Here is a 19820-nt window from a genome sequence, read left to right on the forward strand (position 1 = left end):
CGGGCTGAGACCCCAGCATATCAGAGACTAAGTCAGGATCACCTGCTCAGGTGCTGAGCCAGCAGGCTGTGTCCTGCAAACAACAGGAGGCACCTGAAGCCAGCCTGGGGTGCCCAGGCCCAGGTGTGGTGCATTCAGCAGCACAGCCAGAGACAGACCCCAGTGACCCTGCCTCCCTGTCGGCAGCCAGTGCTCCGAACAGAGCCCTGAGCAGCCTCTGGACATTAGTCCCAGCCCCAGCACAGCCCGTCCCCCAAGCTGATGTCACCGCACCCAGACCTTGGAGGCCCCCTCCGGCTCCGCCTCCTGGGAGAAGGCTGTGGAATGACGAGGGGAGGGCAGCAGTGCTGGCTGGACAGCCGCTCTGGGCAGGAGAGAGGGAGAGACAAGACACACACAGAGAGACGGTGAGGAAGGAAAATATCCAGAGGGACGTCCAGAGCGAGACTGGGAGCCAGACAGAGGAAGAGGGGACGTGTGTTTGCAGACTGGCTGGGCCCATGACCCCAGCTTCCTGAGTCCTCCGTGCAGGTGGCAGCTGTACCAGGCTGGCAGGCCACTGAGAGTGAGCAGCTGGGCCCCAGGTAAGGATGGGCTGCCCACTGTCCTGGGGCGTTGGGAGGGGTTTGGATGTGGAGGAGTCATGGACTTGAGCTACCTCTAGATCCTCTGCCCTGCAGCCACTTTCTCCTAGGACTAGGCTTCCTGCCACCCTTGAGGGCTCAGTCACCACAGCCACTGAACGAAATTGTCCTGAGCCTGGGAAGATGGACGCGTGTCCTCTGGAGGAGGGAAGAGCCAAGGGGCATGTTGTCCATCAAATCTTCTCTGAGCTGGGGCTGGGGTTAGGGGCATCCTGGGGCCAGGGGACTAGACATGCTGTGGTGGCAGAGAGAGAGAAGAGTCCGTTCTCTCTCTGTCTCCTTTGCTTTCTCTTTGACACTGTTTATCTCCAATTCTGGATAAGTCACTTCCTTCCTCTATGCACCAAATGTCCCATCTGTGAAATGGGAGTATGAAGCCCCACCAGCCAGGGTTGTAGTGGGGAAGAGGTAAAACCAGGCAGAGACATAGAAATATAAATACAGCCTATGGCCCCTGTGGTCAGTTGGAAAAGAAATTAACTTGAACGTGGTCTAGTTCTCATTTTTAGAAATAAAATGTATGTCTTGTCATTTTAACATGTGGCCCTTAAATTCCATGCCCTCACCACTCTCCTCTGATCCACATCCCTTGGAGCCCCACATCTCTAGTGAAAGGACTGGCTCTGCCCCCAGCCCTCACGGCTCATGTTGGCATAGGGCGCCGGCTCCACAGCCTGGGCACCATCTTCAGACAAGCGCCCAGTGGCATTTGCCTGCTGGCCCTGTAGAATCCACACCCCCACCAGGCACCCAGACTAGTTCAGGTCTCTGGAAGGACCGTGGGTTTGCTGTGTTCCAGAGCTCCAGAGCAGGGGTCAGGGCTCGGGTGTCAGGCGGTGTCATGGGCAGAGGATCGAATGCCCAGCAGCTTTGAATGGTCCCTTGTGAAAAATTGATGTGCATTCTAGGGGACAGGTTGGGAGCCAGAGGGGCCTCACACCAGGGCCTATAGGCTGGGGCTGCCTTTTAAGCTCCTTGCAGAGCCCATCTCTGGGCCTGGCCCTGTGCTGGGTAAGGCTGGAGACAAGGCAATGTCTCAGACCCTCTCCCACCGGCCACATCCCACCCTGGATCAACTCCCCAACTTTGGGGGCAGAGGTGGGACAGATCCTTACCCTGACAACATAATGCATATAGTCAAAATGGGATAAAGGGGAATATAGAGGCTCTTGGCAGCTTTGGGGTGGTCAGGGAAGGCTTCTTGGAGGAGGTATCATCTGAACTGAACCATGAACCACAGGTGGAAATTCACTAGTCAAAATTTCAGGTAGAAGGGCCAGTGTGTAAAGGCCAGGAGATGGCAAGAGCTGGCGTTTTTCAGGAAGTGAGTCACTGAGGATGTCCAAGTATAAGGGTATGAAAGGGAGTGGGCAGTGAGAGAAAAGACTGAGGCATCAGCAGGGGCCAGACTGTGCTGGGCCTGGGGAGCCCAGGCCCAGGTGCGGTGCATTCAGCAGCACAGCCAGAGACAGACCCCAATGACCCTGCCTCCCCGTCGGCAGCCAGTGCTCTGCACAGAGCCATCCTGAGGGCAGTGGGTGCTCTTGAGAGGTTTCAGGCAGGGTGTGCCGTGAGCAGGTCATGCCCAGCCCATGACCTTCCCCTCTCTCAGGCTTGTCCTTGTCACCCACATTCCTGGGACAATCCCTAAGCTGAGTGCCGGAGATTAAGTCCTAGTCCTAAATTTGCTCTGGCTAGCTGTGTGACCCTGGGCAAGTCTTGGTCCCTCTCTGGGCCCCTTTGCCATAGGTCCCTGGTGGGGCCAGACTTACTACTTTCTAGGAGCCCTTTGGGAATCTCTGAATGACAGTGACTGAAAGAAGAATTCAGCTGCTCTGGGCAGTGGTGCTGGTGACAGTGGCTGAGGCTTAGGTCACGCAGGTTGGGCAGTGGCCAGAGGGAGAGAAGCCAGGGAGGATTCCCTCGAGGGAGGAGGAGCTGGGGCTTTGGGAGGAGCCCAGGTGACCCCAGCCAGGCTCCAGGCTTCCAGGGCTGGCCTGCCCAGAAGCATGACACTGTCTCTCTCCCTGCAGAACTGTGCCTGGCCCAGTGGGCAGCAGGAGCTCCTGACTTGGGACCATGGTGATTCTTCAGCAGGTCAGTGCTCCCACCTCTTTGGGTGGCCTGTCCTCCCCATCCCATATCCCCTCTTCCATATGCTTACCCATGGGACACCCTCCCCAGGGTGTTCTCTTGGAAAATTGCTAGACTTCCAAACCCAGCCCTCCAGGCCCAGTCTGAAACCTGTTCCCTCTGATGTGCCGGCTGGGGTTTCCTTCTCTCTCACGGGCTCACCCCATTGGGCAGAAATGATTTTATTTACAGACATCTCTCGATCCCAGGCAGTGGAACAGCATGTGCAAAGGCCTAGATGTGGAAAGGTCCCTGGGGAAGAGGAGAGGAGGTTGGCAAGGCTCCCAAAGCCAGGCCAGAAACGGCCCTGAGCCCAACTTATCCTTAGGGCCTTGGGGAGCAGTGACTGGAGGGCGGGGGGTGACATGGCTTGAGCTGGAGCCCCCTGGGATTTTATGGGAAGTAGCAGAGGTGCTGCCCTGAGCTGAGTCCTCCAGCCCCCCTTCCTACTGAGGGCCACAGTGGCCTCTGACCCTCAGCCCTTCCCCGTGATCAGTCTGAGGCTCTAATGAGCTCCTGGTCTCCAGAGCAGAAGCCAGGAATGTGGGCCTTGAGCCAGGTGGGCCTGGCAGCAGGCTGTAGGGCTTGTGGGGCTGTGTGCTGTGGGGGCTTGGCCAGCAGCTTCTCGGTCTCCAGGGTCACCAGAGGCCAATGGCTCAGCCTTGCCTGGCCACCCTGAGGCTGCACGGACCGGCCTGTTTGCAGATGAGTGTGTGTGTGTGTGTGTCTGTGTGTGAGTGAGAGGCAGGCTTCAGGACAGCATCAGGACAGATATTCTTCCATCCTAGGGGCTGGAGGAGAGCCCCTCTAGAGCCCCTCGGCCTGAGAGCCTGTTCAAATGCCCATTAGAGATGGGCAGGATCTAGGAGAGGAAAAGTCCATTCGCTGAGTGTTTGCTGTGTGCCAGGGCCTGGGCTCCCATAGCTCTCCAGGGGCATCCTCCCTCAGGGGGCCTCTGAGGCAGGCCTCTGGCTGAAGGGACCTCCTCACCACCCCTCCGCTCCTGCCCCTCTGAACACTGACCCACTTCCAGCTGTGGGTGGCCTCTGCTGGGAGCAAGTGTCTTGTAGGTGAATGCCTGCTCTGCCTGCCCTCAAGTAGGAAGTACACTCAGCTGCTTCCTTGGTCCTGAAGAAAGCCCAGCCCTGGTGAACCAGCCAGCTCTGCAGTTGCACAGGCCAGACCCAATGGGCTCCAGCCCAGGCTTTGCTATTGATGAGTGGGAGGGCCTTGGGTACGTTACACAGCCTTCCTGAGCCTCAGTTTCCTCATATGTAAAATGAAGATTAAAAGCCTCTTTTCCCACAGCTGCTGATGCGAGGCTAAAATGCCACGTGGAGCTCCATGAAAATGCTTCTTCCTTCATCTGCTTCCCTGGTCAGCCCTCTCCTCTCTTCCTGCCACATCCTTCCCTGTCCTGAAAGATCCACAGAGCGCTTGGCTTCCTCTCTTGCCTGACTGACTTCTACTCAGGCTTCAGTGTGGCCTCTGCTTCCTTTGGGAGGCTTCCCTGCTCTGCAAACCCCAGAGCCTTGTCCACAGTCCTCCTTCTTTCTCTGCCTACCTGGGGCTTCCTGATGAGTCCTGGACAGGAGGGACAGCCTTCATCCTGTTTCCCATGGATCTTTCAGGATAGGGAAGGACTGGCAGGAAGAGAGGAGGAGAGAGGCAGACCGGGGAAGCAGATGAAGGAAGAAGCATTTTCATGGAGTCCCAAATGGCATTTTAGCCTCACAATGGCAGCTGCGGGAAAAGAGGGTTTTTTGTTTGCTTGTTTGTTTTGAGACAGAGTCTCACTGTGTCACCAGGCTGAAGTGCTATGGCATGATTTTGGCTCAGTGCAACCTTCGACTCCCTGATTCAAGCAATTCTCCTGCCTCAGCCTCCTGAGTAGCTGGGATTACAGACACACGCCACCACATCCAATTAATTTTTGTATTTTTAGTAGAGATGGGGTTTCACCATGTTAGCCAGGATGGTCTCGATCTCCTGACCTCGTGATCCACTCACCTCGACCTCCCAAAGTGCTGGGATTACAGGTGTGAGCCACCGCACCCGGCCGGAAAAGAGGTTTTTAATCTGCATTTTGCATATGAGGAAACAGGCTCAGGAAGGCTGAGTAACGTGCCCAAGGCCCTCCCACTCATCACAGCAAAGGACAGGATGGATCCCACTGGGCTTGGTCTGTGGAACTACAGAGCAGGTCAGCTCCCCGGGGCTGGGTTTTTTTGGTTTTTTTTTTTTTTTTTTTGAGACAGAGTCTCGCTCTGTCGCCCAGGTTGGAGTGCAGTGGCTGGATCTCAGCTCACTGCAAGCTCCACCTCCCACGTTTACGCCATTCTCCTGCCTCAGCCTCCTGAGTAGCTGGGACTACAGGCGCCGCCACCACGCCTGGCTAGTTTTTTTGTATTTTTTTTTAGTAGAGACGGGGTTTCACCGTGTTAGCCAGGATGGTCTCAGTCTCCTGACCTTGTGATCCGCCCATCTTGGCCTGGGGCTGGGTTTTTTTTCAGGACCAAGGAAGCAGCTGAAGCGTACTTCCTGCTTGAAGGCAGGTAGAGCAGGCATTCACCTACTATTCCCTGCCTTGGAGGAGTTCCCAGACCAATGTGGGGAGACAACTTAGAAACCTAGGAAAGGCACCTGTGACTAGAACTGTGAGAGTGAGTCCCCAGGGGGCACAGGGATGGGAGGGTGCCTGGGAATGGGAGAGGCTTCTGCCCTCCCTGGGAGAGGGTGGACATGGAAAGCCATGAGACAGCTACTGCAGTCCTTCATGAACATACAGGGGCTGAGGTCTCAGGGAGAAGGATTTGTCCAGGGCTGGAATAAGAACTCAGAGCTCTGTAGTGCGCCTGACTCATGTCTTTAAGGACCATAAGGAGGGCTTCTGTGCTTCAGTATGTCATGACTCCCGGCTTCATGGTGGGGCCAGGGTAGGGACTCTGTGTACTTGGCCCAGATTTGTGGGCAGAGGGAGGTTTGGAGGTAAATTTGTGGGCTGTTGAGAACAGTTGGATTGATGCTTTTAGTAAAATATAATGTCCTTCTTTGTTTCTTGTAATGATTTTGACTTAACATCTATGTCCGATAGTATAGTCATCCCAGCTGTCTTTTGGTTACTATTTGCATGGAATACTATTTGCATGAAATCCTTCTACTTTTAACCTATTTGTGTCTTTGGATCTAAAGTGGATCTCTTGTAAGCAGCATATAGTTAGATCATGTGGTTGGTTTTTGTTTTCTTTGTTTTGTTTTGTTCTGATCCATTCTGCCAATCTTTACCTTTTGGTTGGAGAGTTTAATCCATTTACATGTAAAGTAATTACTGTTAAGGAAGGACTTCTGTCATTTTGCTATGTTTTCTGTATATCTTATATCTTTTCCTCCTCAATTCCTCATTACTGCTTTCTTTTGTGTTTAATTGACTTTTTTTTTTTTTCTAAAGTACTGTTTTGATTCTCATTTACTCTTCTGTGTATTTTAAAAGTTTTTTTCCTCAATGGTTATTCTTAGGTTTACAAATAACATCTTTTTTTTTGAGTTGGAGTTTTGCTCTTGTCGCCCAGGCTGGAGTGCAGTGGTGTGATCTCGGCTCACTGCAACCTCTGCCTCCCGGGTTCAAGCAATTCTCCTGCCTCAGCCTCCCGAGTAGCTGGGATTACAAGCATGCACCACCATGCCTGGCTAATTGTTTTATTTTTAGTAGAGACGGGGGTTTCACCATATTGGTCTCGAACTCCTGACCTCAAGTGATCTGCCTGCCTCAGCCTCTCAAAGTGCTGGGATTACAGGTATGAGCCACTGCACGTGGCCTACAAATAACATCTTAAATCTATAGCAATGTAGTTTGAGTTAAGGCCAAATTAGCTTCAATAATATCTAAAAATTATGTTCCTTTATAGTTTTCTCTCTCCCCCTTTATGTTGTTTATTGTCCAAATTGCATCTTTGTACATTGTGTGCCAGTTAACATAGATGTATCATTATGTTATACATTTGTCTTTTAAATCACACAGAAAAGAAAGTAGTTACAGACCAAAAATACAACAATACTGTTTTTTGTTTGTTTGTTTAAGAGATGGAGTCTTACTATATTGCCCAAGCTGGAGTGCAGATGCTATTCACAAGTGCAATAGTGGTGTACTACAGCTTTGAACTCCCAGGCTCAGGCAGCCCTGCTGCCTCAGCCTCCCAAGTGGCTGGGAGTACAGGCACCCTATCACCGTGCCTGGTCAAATATGACTTTTCTATTTATCTATGCAAGTGCCTTTACCAGTGTTCTTTATTTTTTTTCGTATAGCTTTGCATTACTGTCTACTGTACTCTAATTTTTTTTTCCAATTTTTTTTTTTTTTGAGACAGAGTCTCACTCTGTCACCCAGGTTGGAGTGCAGTGGTGTGATCTCGGCTCACTGCAACTTATGCTTCCCAGGTTCAAGTGATTCTCCTGCCTCAGCCTCCTGAGTACCTGGGATTACAGGTCCCTGCCACCATCCCCAGCTAATTTCTGTATTTTTAGTAGAAATGGGGTTTTACCATGTTGGCCAGGCTGGTCTTGAACCTCTGACCTCAGGTGATCCACTCGCCTCAGTCTCCCAAAGTGCTAGGGTTACAGGAATGAGCCCTGTGCCTGGCCCCATTTAACCACTTTAAGTGCATAGTTCAGTGGCATTAAATACATTCACAATGTTGCATGACCATCACCACTATCAATTTCTACAATTCTTTTCATCTTGTAAAATAAAAATTCTATCCATTGAACAATAACTCCCCATTCCCCTCTCCCTGCCGCCCCTGGCAACCACCATTCTGCTTTATGGTTTTGATTTGACTACTCTAGGTACCTCACATAAGTGGAATCATACACTATTTGTCTTTTTGTGATGACTTACTTCACTTAGCATAATATCTTCAAGGTTCATCCATGTTGTATTAATAGCATGTGTCAGAATTTCCTTCCTTTTTAAGGCTGAGTAATGTTTTATTACATGTTTATACCACATATTGTTTATTCATTCATCTATTGAGAAACCCTTGGATTGCTTCTGTTTTTTAGCTATTATAATTAATACTGCTTTGAACATAGGTGTGCAAAGATCTCTTTGAGATTCTGCTTTTAATTCTTTTGAGTATATATCCAGAAGTAGAATTGCTGGGTCATATGGTAATTCTCATTGTAATTTTTTTAGGAACTGCCATAGTGTTTTTCACAACATTTGTATTATTTTACATTCCCACCAGCAGTGCATAAGGGTTCCATTTTCTCCACATCTTTGCCAAAACTTATTTTTTGTTTTGTTTTTTAGTAATAGCCATCCTAACGGGTGTACAGTGATATCTCATTGTGGTTATGATTTGCATTTTCCTAATGATGAGTGATGCTGAGCATCTTTTCATGTGCTTCTTGGCTCTTTGTATATCTTTTTTGGAGAAATGTCTATTTCAGTCCTATGCCTGTGTTTGTTTGTTTGTTTTGGAGACACGGTCTCACTCTGTCACCTAGGCTGGTGTGCAGTGGTGCAATCAAACTCTTGCCTATGCCCATTTTTGAATTGGATTGGTTGTTTTGTTGTTGTTCAATGTCTTTTAATTTTTAGCATTTCTTATAGGGCAAGTCAACCAGTGACAAACTCCCTCAGCTTTTACTTACACGGGAATGTCTTCATTTCTCCTTCCTTTGTGAAGGATAGTCATGCCAGATACAGAATTCTTTCTTGACAGTTTTTTTATTCTTTCATCATTTTAAATATGCCATCCTGCTGCCTTCTGGCCGCCATGGTTTCTGATGAGAAATCAGCCGAGACTCATATTAAGGATTCGTTGTATAGAATGAGTCACCTCTCTGTTGCGGCTTTCAAGAGTCTCTGTCTTTGCCACTTGTGGAGAAGAGGCTTATTCCTCCAGCTCAGGGGTGGTCTCAGTAGTCAGTCTGGAACCTGGCAAAGTCAGGTTCTTAGCGCCTTGCAGGGTCTCCCCCAGGGGACCTCTCTTTAGCCACTAGTCGCCAGACCTACTTTACGATCTCTTCCCTCTCTCCTCTGATTCTCTGAATTTGCTGTTCCCTCTTCCTGAGATGCCCTTTCCCCTAATGTCTGCCTAAAAAAAATCATAAAACCCAGCTGTCACCCCTAACACAACTCCCTTAGTTAACCATGACTGGCACTCATATACATTTGCTCTAACAGGCACCAATCTAGGTGCATTATGCATCTTAACCTGTTAAATCCTCACGAACACGTGGAAGCACTGTCATTTTGTCACCTGACGGATGAGGAAAGAAAGGAACATAGAGGTTGAGGAACTTGCCCAAGGTAACACAGCTTGTGAGTGGCTGAGCTGGGATTGAAACTAAGCCCTGACTCCAGGGTCCAAACTCTTAGCAACCGCGCTATCCTGTGTCTCCAGGGCTAATCTGCCTCTTATCTGCTGGTACCATCCTTATCTGCGCCTGGGTCTGTCCACTACACCAGGCTGGGAGCTCTGAGGACATGTCTTGTTAACAGTGTCTTTTGTGTTTTAGTCTGAGCCTGTACTCAGTAAAGGTGGGTTATATGGACTTATGGAAGAATGCTCAGAAGCTCACCACTAGCGCTTCCTTGTGTCTGAGGTCTGATTCCTGTTCCATTGTGCTGCTGTAGGTGGGTGGGGAGAGACAGACGTGCTTGTTTTCGGCTTGACTCGGAGAAGGACCTCTCCTGAGAGCAGTGTCCCTGAGAGGTCACAGGAAGTGGGTGGGAATCACTGATCAGTCAGCTTTGTGCTGGGCAGCAGAGCCCTGGGTCCCCAAGGCTGGGACGGGGAGTGGGGTAGAACTGGACCCATCCTGGGTGGCTCTGAGCCTTGTGTGAGGCATCACTGTCTTTTTCCTTGCCATTCCTCCCGTCCAGTCCCCAGCCCTCACTCTCTGCCGTTTTTCATTTGTTGGGGAGCAGTTGGCTTCCAGGATACTAGGCAATGCGGAGGGCCACAAATGCAGACTGGAGGCCTTGAAAAGAGAAGAGAAAAAAAAAGGGAGGAAAGAGGGGAGGAGGACAAAGATAGGCAGGGCGAGGCGAGAAGGAAGGAATGGGAGGGGAGTCACAGGGCCTGGGCCTTCCCGGCCCTCGGGATGGGATGGTGGCCTCCGGCTCACAGCCCAGCATCGACCGATGCCTGGTGCCCAGCCCTGTGTGGCTGCTAGGACACAGGAGGCCAGCTCGTCCCATTGCAGGGAGAGCTCTGAGCCATCGAGATGATGCAGCTGTCCTGGGGAGTTCAGGGGACCCCACACCAGGCCTCCAAGGCCTCTCCTGCAGGATGGATGTGGGCTGCTATTTGACCTCTGGGGCTGCGGGAGGAGGACACAGACTCTTCAGGGGCTTTTCCCCAAGCTTGCCCCAGAAGGAAACTGTGTATCTGCCCTCACTCCCCAGAAGCAGCCAGGGAGCCAGAAATATCTTCAATGCATCTCCCGTTTAGTCTTAAAAACCCCGGGAGTTTCCCGCGTTCTATTCCATAACATCCTCGTGTTTCCTTCCATAGAAAACACACCGATTTTTTCCAAAACCGCGGTCAGGTGCGGTGCCAGGTGCCACGTTTATCCCAGGCCTACCGCCACGGTGCCAGTGAGGCCGCCTGGAATTCCCGGCGAAGTGGGGTTGTGGGGGGTTCTGCCGAGACGGAGGGGGCCGGGGTGGTGCGGGCGCCCCCTCGCAGTCCTGCCCGCGGGCGTCACCTAAGCCGCCGTTGCCATGGACCCGCGGCAGATGGCCCGGTTTAGGGTTCCGGGGCGGGCGGCGCGCACGGGATTAGGTGAATTAGGGAGCCGGAGCAGTGCCGCCATCGCCACACCATGGAGCCCCCCGCCGACCCCGCCGACTCTGCCGACCCCGCGGGTGTCCCGCAGCTCGGCAAGTGGGCGCTGGTGCGCAGCCTGAACCAGGCGTTCAAGACCTATGCTGTCCTGCCGGTGAGGCCCGGACCGGGAGGGGAGATGGGAGGGGGAGGGCGCCTTGCCTCGGGCCTCAGTCCCCACCCCGCCCCCTCTCCCCGTTAGAAGCTGGGCGGGCCACAAACAGGGTCGCTAAGCTTCAGGGTGTGCATGGACTGCAGCCCCAGGATACCACCTGTGGTCTCTGACCTCCCCCAGCGTGAACTTGGCCGCGGCTGCCCTTTCCTGGGAGGGGAGGTTTTGCATCTGGGAAACCCAAGCCAGGCAGGCCATGTCTGGGCAGGGGTGTCCTGCATTTGCTGAGGTCCAGAGCAGGGAGCACCTCCAGGTGCACAGAGGGACCCGAACCATAGTTTGTGGACTGGCTGACCGCTGGTGGAAGGGAAAGCTCGGCCCACTGGTCTCCTCTCCAAACTATGTTTAGCAACTAGACACTGGCAAGACGCTTGGCTCACGTTTCCCATCTGTGAAAATGGGGTGATAAAACCAGTGTCCCGGAGTGATCACAAAGATAACGAGGGGCAAAATGTCCTGAAACAGGCTCCATAAACAGGGACTGACCCCAGGCCTGGTCCTAGAGTAAGGAAGAGACAGAAAGGGCTAAGGCCCCATGGGGAATTATTAATATTGGCCCAAGACCGGCTTGATGCCTGGGAGGAAGGAGGGTAGACAGAAAGAACAATGTGCATTTGTGTGGGTCTCTCATCTTTACATGCACTGACTCCTTCCATTTCAAGGCTGGTGGAAACTGAGGCCCAGAAAGGTTGAGTGCCTCACCCAAAGAGACACAGTGTTAGTGGTGGAGCTGGGACTACAAGCCAGACATCCTGACTATGTGTTCACTGTAGATGTGTGCTGGCTTTCCTGGAGGGGAGGCCCCACAGGGGTTTTGGAGTACCCCTGAGAACATTTGAACAGACCCGTTCTAGGAAGTCATGACTGTGGGGCTGGGAGCCTGCATAGCTACCGGGGCCTGGGAGACCCTCTGCCCTGGTCACATATTTGATAGGACAGAAGCTGGGACTTGCCCCACGTTACACAGCCATGCTGAGGCATGTGTCATGTCACAAACGAGATCTTCCATTCAAGATGAGACCAAGCAAGGTGCCCCATAGAGTGTGTAAAGTTGTCACGGAACATGGTGTAGGAATGGGGCCAGATGCAGTGGTGGGGTGCCTGGGGCTAGCCATGGGGATGGGAGGGAGTGGTGGGGTCCTACCTGGAGCCTGGTTCCCCTTTCTCACTTGCCTCCTGCCCCTCAATGAAGCTTCATCTTCTTTCATGGCTTCCTCCCTCCCTTCCTTCTCCCTCTGAGCCAGTGACTCTTGACCCACCCTGGTTTTGGTCCTGGCTCTGTCCTCTAGATGCTAACAGTCCTGTCAGTCACTGGTTTGATGAGTGACTGTGGTCAGGTTCCTTTCTTTCTTTGGCCCTCAGTTTCTTCAGCTGTAAAATGAGGATCCTTACAACCTTCCTGCATTGCAATGCTTCAACAACTTTCCCTAGGGCCACAGGAATGTTCCCCTTCAGAAGTCCTAAGACCCCAGAATTCTCCCTGAAGCCTCTCCCCTTCCATCTGAAACTGTTTCCTTAAGTCTGACCTAGAGCAGAGATAGTTTGGTCACTGCCCTTTGGTGACAGCCCTAAGTAAAAAGAGTTCTAGTCATGTCTGTTTGCTGTGTGGCCCCAAGTGCTTCACTCAGCCTCTAGGAATCTCCATTTCCTGCTCACATGAAGTTTTTTTGATTTTGGTTATTTTATCTTCTCCCAGGGGGAAACAAATATTTTCTGTGTGCCAGGCCCCATGCTAGGCTGGGGGATACAGGTGACTTAGACCCCTGCCTTCCAGTTGCCCTCAGCCTGTCTCCAGCTTGCCTTCAGGGCCCATGAGCCATCTGGGCACAGAGGACTCTATCAGTACTTCTTGTTTTGCTCACTGAGCTACATGTGGGGCTGGGCCCAGGGAATGTCAGGAAAGAGCCCTGGATTTGGGGTTTCTCAGACCTGGGCTTCAGTCCTGGCTCTGCCACAAAAACAGCTGTGTGACCTTGGGCATGTTTCTTGACCTCTTTGAGGAGAGAAATTGGAGACAGTCCCCTGGCCACATACTGTCGCCCACAAGTGAATGTGCTCCCCACCCCTTCTCTCTCACTGAGGCCCGCTCTGGGCTGGGCTCTGGGGAGCCACAGATGAGGGACTCAGACCCAGCCCCACCCTGGGGAGCTCCAGGCCAGTAGGGAAGGGGAGCAGATCCAGTGTGGGGTGGCTGTCAGGGGTAAGCCCAGGGTCGGGGAGTGCAGCAGGGCTTGGGCACAAGCAGCTATGAGGATTAAATGGGGCAGTTTATGGGATGCAGCCTATGGAGCCCGGGCCCACAGTGAATGCTCCATAAACAGGAGTTCTCTTCCACTCCCAAGCCTCTCCAATTTTCTTACTTTTCTGAGAGGAAGTTTGGGTTTGGGACTAGCCTGACTCTATCATGTGCCAGCCTCCCATTCATATGAAGAGAGGGTCCACAGGGGCAGCTGTGGCTGGAAGAAAGCACATAGATGGCAGTGGTCCCATAAGACTATAATACCATATTTTACTATTCTTTTCATGTGTATGTTTAGATATGTTTACATACACAAATATACACCATGGAGCACGACTGCCTATAGTATTCAGTACAGTAGCAGGTTGTACAGGTTTGTAGCCTAGGAACAAGAGGCTACCCCATCTAGCCTAGGTGTGTAGTGAAGTACACATCTAGGTTTGTGAGGTACACTCGATGACTCCAAGATGTTCGCACAGAACTTATCTCTGGCGTTAAACAATGCCTGACTGTCGCTGGTTCTGATGGGAATAAGAGGAGGCTAAAACAGTAATGAGTTGGTCTTGGACTCACTGAGTTCAGCCTTCACTGAGAAATGTGGAAATTGAGGCTCAAGGAGGTCAGCGACTCACCAAGGCCAGGCAGGGCCTGAAACCCAGTCTTCTGACTCCTAGGCCGGAACAGATTCTGTCAGACCATTCCCACGGGTTTACTTCATTGTGAATCAGTTTTATCAGCTGTTACATTTTTATTTGCGATTTGATATTAAGTTATATTCTTATTAGAATGTCTGAGTTCTTCCACACTCCTAGGGAGTTTGAGTACCATCCAAAAAAGAATACTTTTATTAGGATTAGAATAAAATCTAAGCTTGTATCCCAAGGCCAACAAAGGGCCTGTGTATCCTGGACCCTGTCTACTTCTCTGAGCTCCCTTTTGCTCATCAGGTCCTGCCTCCTGGCTGTTCCTTCCTGCCACAGGGCCTTTGCACATGTTCTTTCCTATGCTGGGATTACCGTCCCCTGCTTTTCCCTTGGCTGACTGCTTGTCACCCTTCAGGTGTCAGTTCAGCGATTCCCTCCATGCAGCATTGGCTACTGGGTCTAGGTTAGTTGGCTCTGTCATTCTCTACCATTGGCTTGCTTATTCCCTTGACAGCACTCACCCCAGTATCCAAAGTGATCATGCTGATCTCAGTTGTTTGTCACCACCTCTAACTTGAATGTAGACTCCATAATCACTGCTCAGCCCCCAGCATTTAGATTAATCAGTGCTTTGTACTCAGTAGGTAATTAATACATATCTGTTGAATCCATCAGTGCTGAATGTGGTTGTTCTCAGTCCATTTCTCTGACTTGGGATTTTAAGTTTGACTCTCACGATCCCTTACTGAGTGAGTAGTGAGACCCAGGCCCTGGGCCAGATGCCACAGAAATGCAAAATGACATCCTCCTGCAAGGTCAGGGCTCTCCCCACATGCCAGAAGACAATGTGGCTGAACCCTTATCTAGGGCCCAGCACGGAGTGGTGTCCCTGTGAGGAACCTGTCATGATGATGATGAAAATTGGCCCTGGAGGTAAAGAAGGATGCAGATCACCCACGGTCTGGGTGTGTTCTGGTGTCACCTCATGTTAGAGAGGAAGTGGTTTGAGTGGTCTGGTGTTTCTGTCTAGACTCCAGTGACTCTGTCATACACATGTAGAGTGTAGATCCATGGGGAGAGCTGGGCTTCAAGAGGCTTTGGCTCTCTCTGAGCCTCTGCTAACTCTTCTGTAAAATGGGAACATGGCTGCTCTAGAGGAGGGACTGATGGCATTGCATAAATGCCCAGCCCAGGGCCTGCCCTGCTCCAGAACGTTTCTAGTAAGTGTGAGTCCCCTTCTCTTCCCCCTTCTGTGGTTGGCCCAGAGCCTCTGGTGGTAGCAGAGGGATACAGGGCTGCCTGGAAGGGGGCTCCCTGCTCACCTGGCCTGGGACTCTCTCTCGCCCACAGGGGGACTATGTGTGGATGGACCTGAGATCGGGGCAGGAGTTTGATGTGCCCATCGGGGCAGTGGTGAAGCTCTGCGACTCTGGGCAGATCCAGGTGGTGGACGATGAAGGCAATGTGAGTAGCCCCTCCCTCCTCCTGCCCCATGCCTTGGGGGAAGATCTGGGCTGACAGCTGTCTCAAAGCAGGGAGATGATCTAAAGGAGATGGAGGCTGTGCCCGTGCCCCCACTTCTGCCTCTCAGATGCCTCCTTCCATGAGCCTTCCCCAGCACCCCAGCAAGAGGGAACCCCCTGCCTGCCTCAGGCTACTCGTTCTGTTTCCACAAGCACTTCAGTTCACTCTGCCTGGTGTTAGAGATATGTGTGTGTATGGTGGGGTTTGAGTGCAGGGGGAGCAGGCTAGAAGCTCCTCAGACACGGAGGTGCTTTGGGGGCAGACTGACTGCATTCAAATCCCATCTCATCCACTTGTTAGCTGTGCCACCTTGGCCAAGTCTCCTTCTCTCCTGAGCCTCAGTTTCCTCTTTGTAAAATGAGGATAATAATAAGTATCTCACAGGACTGTTGACCCATATGTGAGATCACACGTGTAGAACGCCTCAGTGAAGTTAGTGCTAGCCTGAAAGTTAAATGAACGCCCACAGCCTTGCTGTATTGGGTTACTGACATCACATGAATCCACTGTCCACCTTGACACTGCCCCGGAAATTGGTCTCACAGATTAACACTTTACCTGTGGCCCAGAAGGAAAGAGACCCCAGAAGTGTAAGTTTTCTAGGTAGTGATAGTGGGGCCTCGGAGAGGTCTGAAGTCAGGGGCCTGCCCTGGAGAAGGTGGCTGGTTCACATGAGGGCCCGGAGGGGAAGCTCTGGGGCCTCTGAGCATGCATGCACGTGTGTGTCACTGGGGGTATGCACGTGTGTGTGTCACTGGGGGTATGCACGTGTGTGTGTCACTGGGGTATGCAGGTGTGTGTGTCACTGGGGCATGCACGATGTGTGTGTGTCACTGGGGGGTATGCCAGGTGTGTGTGTCACTGGGGGCATGCAACGTGTGTGTGTCCACGCGGGGCATGCACGTGTGTTGTGTCACTGGGGGGGGGGCAGCAGATGTGTGTGTCACTGGGGCCCATGCACGTGTGTGTGTCACTGTGTATGCAAGAGTGTGGTCATGGGGCATGCATCATGTGGTGTGCACTGGGGGTATGCAGATGTGTCCACTGGGGCAATGCACATGTGTGTGTCACTGGGGTACTGGCAGATGTGTGGTCACGGGCATCACCCATGTGTGTGTCACTGGGGTAATGCCAGATGTGTGTGTCACTGGGGGGTATGCAGATGTGTGGTGCACTGGGGGTATGCACATGTGTGTGTCACTGGGGGTATGCAGATGGGGTGCAGAGCACACAGGTGCAGCTTAGCAGGGATATGAAGAACCCAGGGAGAGTCAGCTCTGCCATAATGTGGGCTGTGCCCCGTGGTGTGCCAGGGGCTGGGGACATAGAACTGGACTGAGTCCCTGTCTTAGCCTCCTGGTCTGAGGGAGGACAGTCAGGAGAAAGAGGGTGCAGGGACTTGAAACCGAGGGTCCGCTGGGGATGAGAGGAGGGCTCAGGACCCTCGAGGCCAGGTACTTGACATGGAGTGGACAGGAGCACCCCAGATATTCCTGCAGCCCTCAGGTGCATCCCCTCGGCGTTTACAAGGCCCTTTAACCCAAGTTCTGTCTTTGGACTCTCATGGCATCTGTGGAAGGCAGGGAGGGAAAGAACTGTTACCCCATGAGGAAACTGAGGCACATAGAGGGACCACGCAGCCAGTCACACAGCTAGTAAGTGGTGGTGCTGGCATTAAAACCCAGGACTTCTGTCTTCTATGCATGAGTTTCCCCTGTCAGCATTATCTCAGTGGTGACTTTGGGGGTCAGGTTCTGCTAATCACATTTTTGGCCCCTGGGCTGTAGAACCCAAGTGCTTCCAATATTGTTCCAGAGGCTCCAGTTCTAGGACCCTCTAGGAAGCTACTGTGAGGGTGCAGCCCCAGAAGGGGAGGCACAGGCTGGCTGGCAGCACAGACAGGCCTGCTAACCTGCCCAGAGCCCCCAGGGTAGGGACCAGGGACTCTGTCTGCAGGCTTGAGTTTCACCTGGGTCATGTTGCATGTCAGATGGTGTCCCGTAACTCTGAGTCATCGAATCCCAAAGGTCCCCTTCCGCTTCTCCTCCACCCAGGCCCTGAGAGTGGGGGCTGCAGGAAGGGTGGGCATGACTGGCTGGCAGGGGCAGTTCAGGAGGCTGGGGTTTGCATCCGTGGCATTGGACCCCCAGGGCTTCCAGACCCCTTCTTTACAAGCCTTTCCCACCCCCATTCCATCCCCTCTCTCCCCACTCCAGGCTGTCATCTCTTACCCCTCTGTCTGCCCACAGACTCCTAGCAACTTGAGAGCAGGGAACAGGCCAGTCCCATCTGGTTCCCCAGAGTTCATCAAGGGGTCTGCCCAGAGAAACCTCTTGGCAAAGACTCGCCGAGTGATGAATGAAAGGTTGTGGTTCCAGTCCCCACTGGAATCCCAGTGTCTTGCCTTTGTCCAAGCCATTTCTGTTGCCAGATACACCCCTCCTTCCCTTCCTCTAGGGAGCAAGTTGTCCCCGCTCAGTCCAGGCCAGCTCTTTCCCAAAGGCGTACTTGGTCCCTGAAATTGACCGTGTTCCCCTCCCCCATTTGCTGGCATTCCTTCAGGCCAGGCCTCAGCTACTGCCCTGGTTACACTTTGGCCTCTAGTAGGTACCTGTGGACCTTGCCCTGAAGGGTGCTGGCCTCTGTTGGGAGTCCTCCCACGCAGGAAACAGTGTGAGTGGCGCAGCTACTGGGCAAGTCATTTTACCTCTTGAGTCAGACTCGTCACTATTAAATGGGGTCTGTGATTCTCTGTTAGGGATGTTAGAAGAGCAAATGTAAATCAAAAGGCAGTAGAGTGAAAATGCCCAGCTCTGGCTGAGCATTTACCAAGCAGCAGCACTCTACAGATCTGGCAGGAGAAAGCTGTCAACAAAGATGGATGTCGTGATCACATCCATCAGTCCTCCCAAAACCCCTGGGAAGAAGGGACTCTTACTCTCATTCCCATTTCACAGCTGAGGACGTGGAGGCTCAGGAGGGTAAATTGATGTACTTTGGGGTCTGGGGTCATGCCATGACTGAGCACTGTCAACCTGTGTGCTGAACTGTCCTGGGGAGGGATGTGGGGGCCTGAGGTTGGGGTCAAGTGGGGATGGCAGACAGCCTGCCCAGGAGCCCTCTCCCCTCCTGTCCACACTGGGGCCTAGGACAGAGGCACAGAGCAGGGACGGTGTGGGGAGAGTTTCCAACGGGATCAGCTTGTATAAGACATAGGGTGCCTGGGAGAGAGGAATGTTCCACACGGGACTGGAAAGTCCAGGCAGGTTCCCTAACGTCAGCACCCAACCCCTCGCCTTGGGGAGGCTGCATGAGAGCCTACCCTGTGTTGAAGTGCTGCTGGCCTGGAAGTGCCATGGAGTGTCAGGGAAACTGGGCTGGGGGGCTCTGCCCAGCGCAGCCCCTGATCCCCCTGAGGGCCTGGGCAGGCTGCCACCCTCCTCCAAGCCTGTTTTCTCATGTAAAGTGAAGGGGCTGAAATGGGGGACTTCTGGGGTCTCTCCATGACTGACTTCTGCCTCTCATTCAGACCTGGTCCCCTGCAGTCACCAGCCAGCCATCTTTCCCATCAGAGGCTCCCTGCCACATCATTTGTGCCTAGCCCCTGTGCGAGACACCGTGGCCTCAGATGTGGCCGTGGAGGCAGGGGGACAGCACAGGCGAGGGTGGCCAGCACTGTCAGGGGAGGCTTCAGAAACTGGGAAACCTCTGAGCCAAGCCTCAAAGGCTAAGGAGAAAGAAGGTAGAGGGAATGGTGGAGCAAAGTCACAGAGGCCTTTGGGGACACGAAACCCATGTTCCCTGGCTAGGAAGTGCCAGGGGTAGCTGGGATGGAGGCTAGGGATCCCTGTGTCCAGCACATGCGGGCCCTTGATGCCAGGCTGAGGAGCCCAGGGGAGTCAGGGAAGGGCTGAGAGCCCCAGAGTGACAGGGTCAGGAGCGTGCCTCAGGAAAGGACCAGGGGACGAAGGATTTGATGGAGGAGCCAGTGAGAAACGGTGGTCTCAATCAGGGTGTGAGCTTGAGGGTGATGAGGAGGGCACTGCCCACTCAGTAGCTTTTAGAGGGTTGAATGGGCAGGACTGGGTGACCCGTTGGACTGGGGTGGTGGTGGAGGGGAGCTGATGTCCAGATTCATGCTAGTGGCCAGCTGTTGGGGTTGGCTCTGCTAGAAGGGACCTGGAGGAGGAGCAGGTGGGGGAGGACATGGTGTGTGCCTCACATCTGCTCAGCAAGTCTCAGGGCCTGAGCTGGGGGATGGCAGAGAGGTCCCCTTTTCCCCCAAAAGGCAGGTCCTGGGGCTACTGGGTCATGGCATTTGGGGATGGGAGGACTGAGGTACACTTAGGCGGTGGCCACACTTCCATGAAAGTCTGGGATTTTGCGAAGGTGCTGGAGACCCCCCTCTGGGGTCGGGGAGGGCTCTAGGGCCCTGAGGAAACCAGGGCTTTGCCAGCTTGTTGAAAGAGCTGGTGCACTTCCCAAATGCTCACCCATCTGCCACCACAGGGCAGCCGGGGAATACTGCAGAGTAAGGAGAGCTGGGCAAGCAACCTGTGTCCTCCACTTCAGCTCACAGGTCCCGAGAGTTGACACCCCTTGCTCCCACAGCTCATCAGCAAGCCCCAG

General features: G+C 53.0%; 1 protein-coding gene across 1 annotated transcript in view; it reads left to right on the forward strand.

Moving 5' to 3' along the window:
• Window positions 1-338: 338 nt before the first annotated feature.
• Window positions 339-19820, forward strand: part of MYO7A (myosin VIIA) — an 89710-nt gene continuing 70228 nt past the window's right edge. The window contains exons 1-3 of the mRNA XM_017893590.1: window positions 339-584; window positions 2678-2741; window positions 15018-15131. Of these exons, the coding sequence (XP_017749079.1) occupies window positions 2724-2741; window positions 15018-15131 (132 nt within the window). The 5' untranslated portion in view covers window positions 339-584; window positions 2678-2723. The remainder of the gene's footprint in view (window positions 585-2677; window positions 2742-15017; window positions 15132-19820) is intronic.

The sequence above is a fragment of the Rhinopithecus bieti genome, unplaced genomic scaffold, assembly GCF_001698545.2.
Source record: "Rhinopithecus bieti isolate Rb0 unplaced genomic scaffold, ASM169854v2 scaffold_23868, whole genome shotgun sequence".
Taxonomy (NCBI): Eukaryota; Metazoa; Chordata; class Mammalia; order Primates; family Cercopithecidae; genus Rhinopithecus; species Rhinopithecus bieti.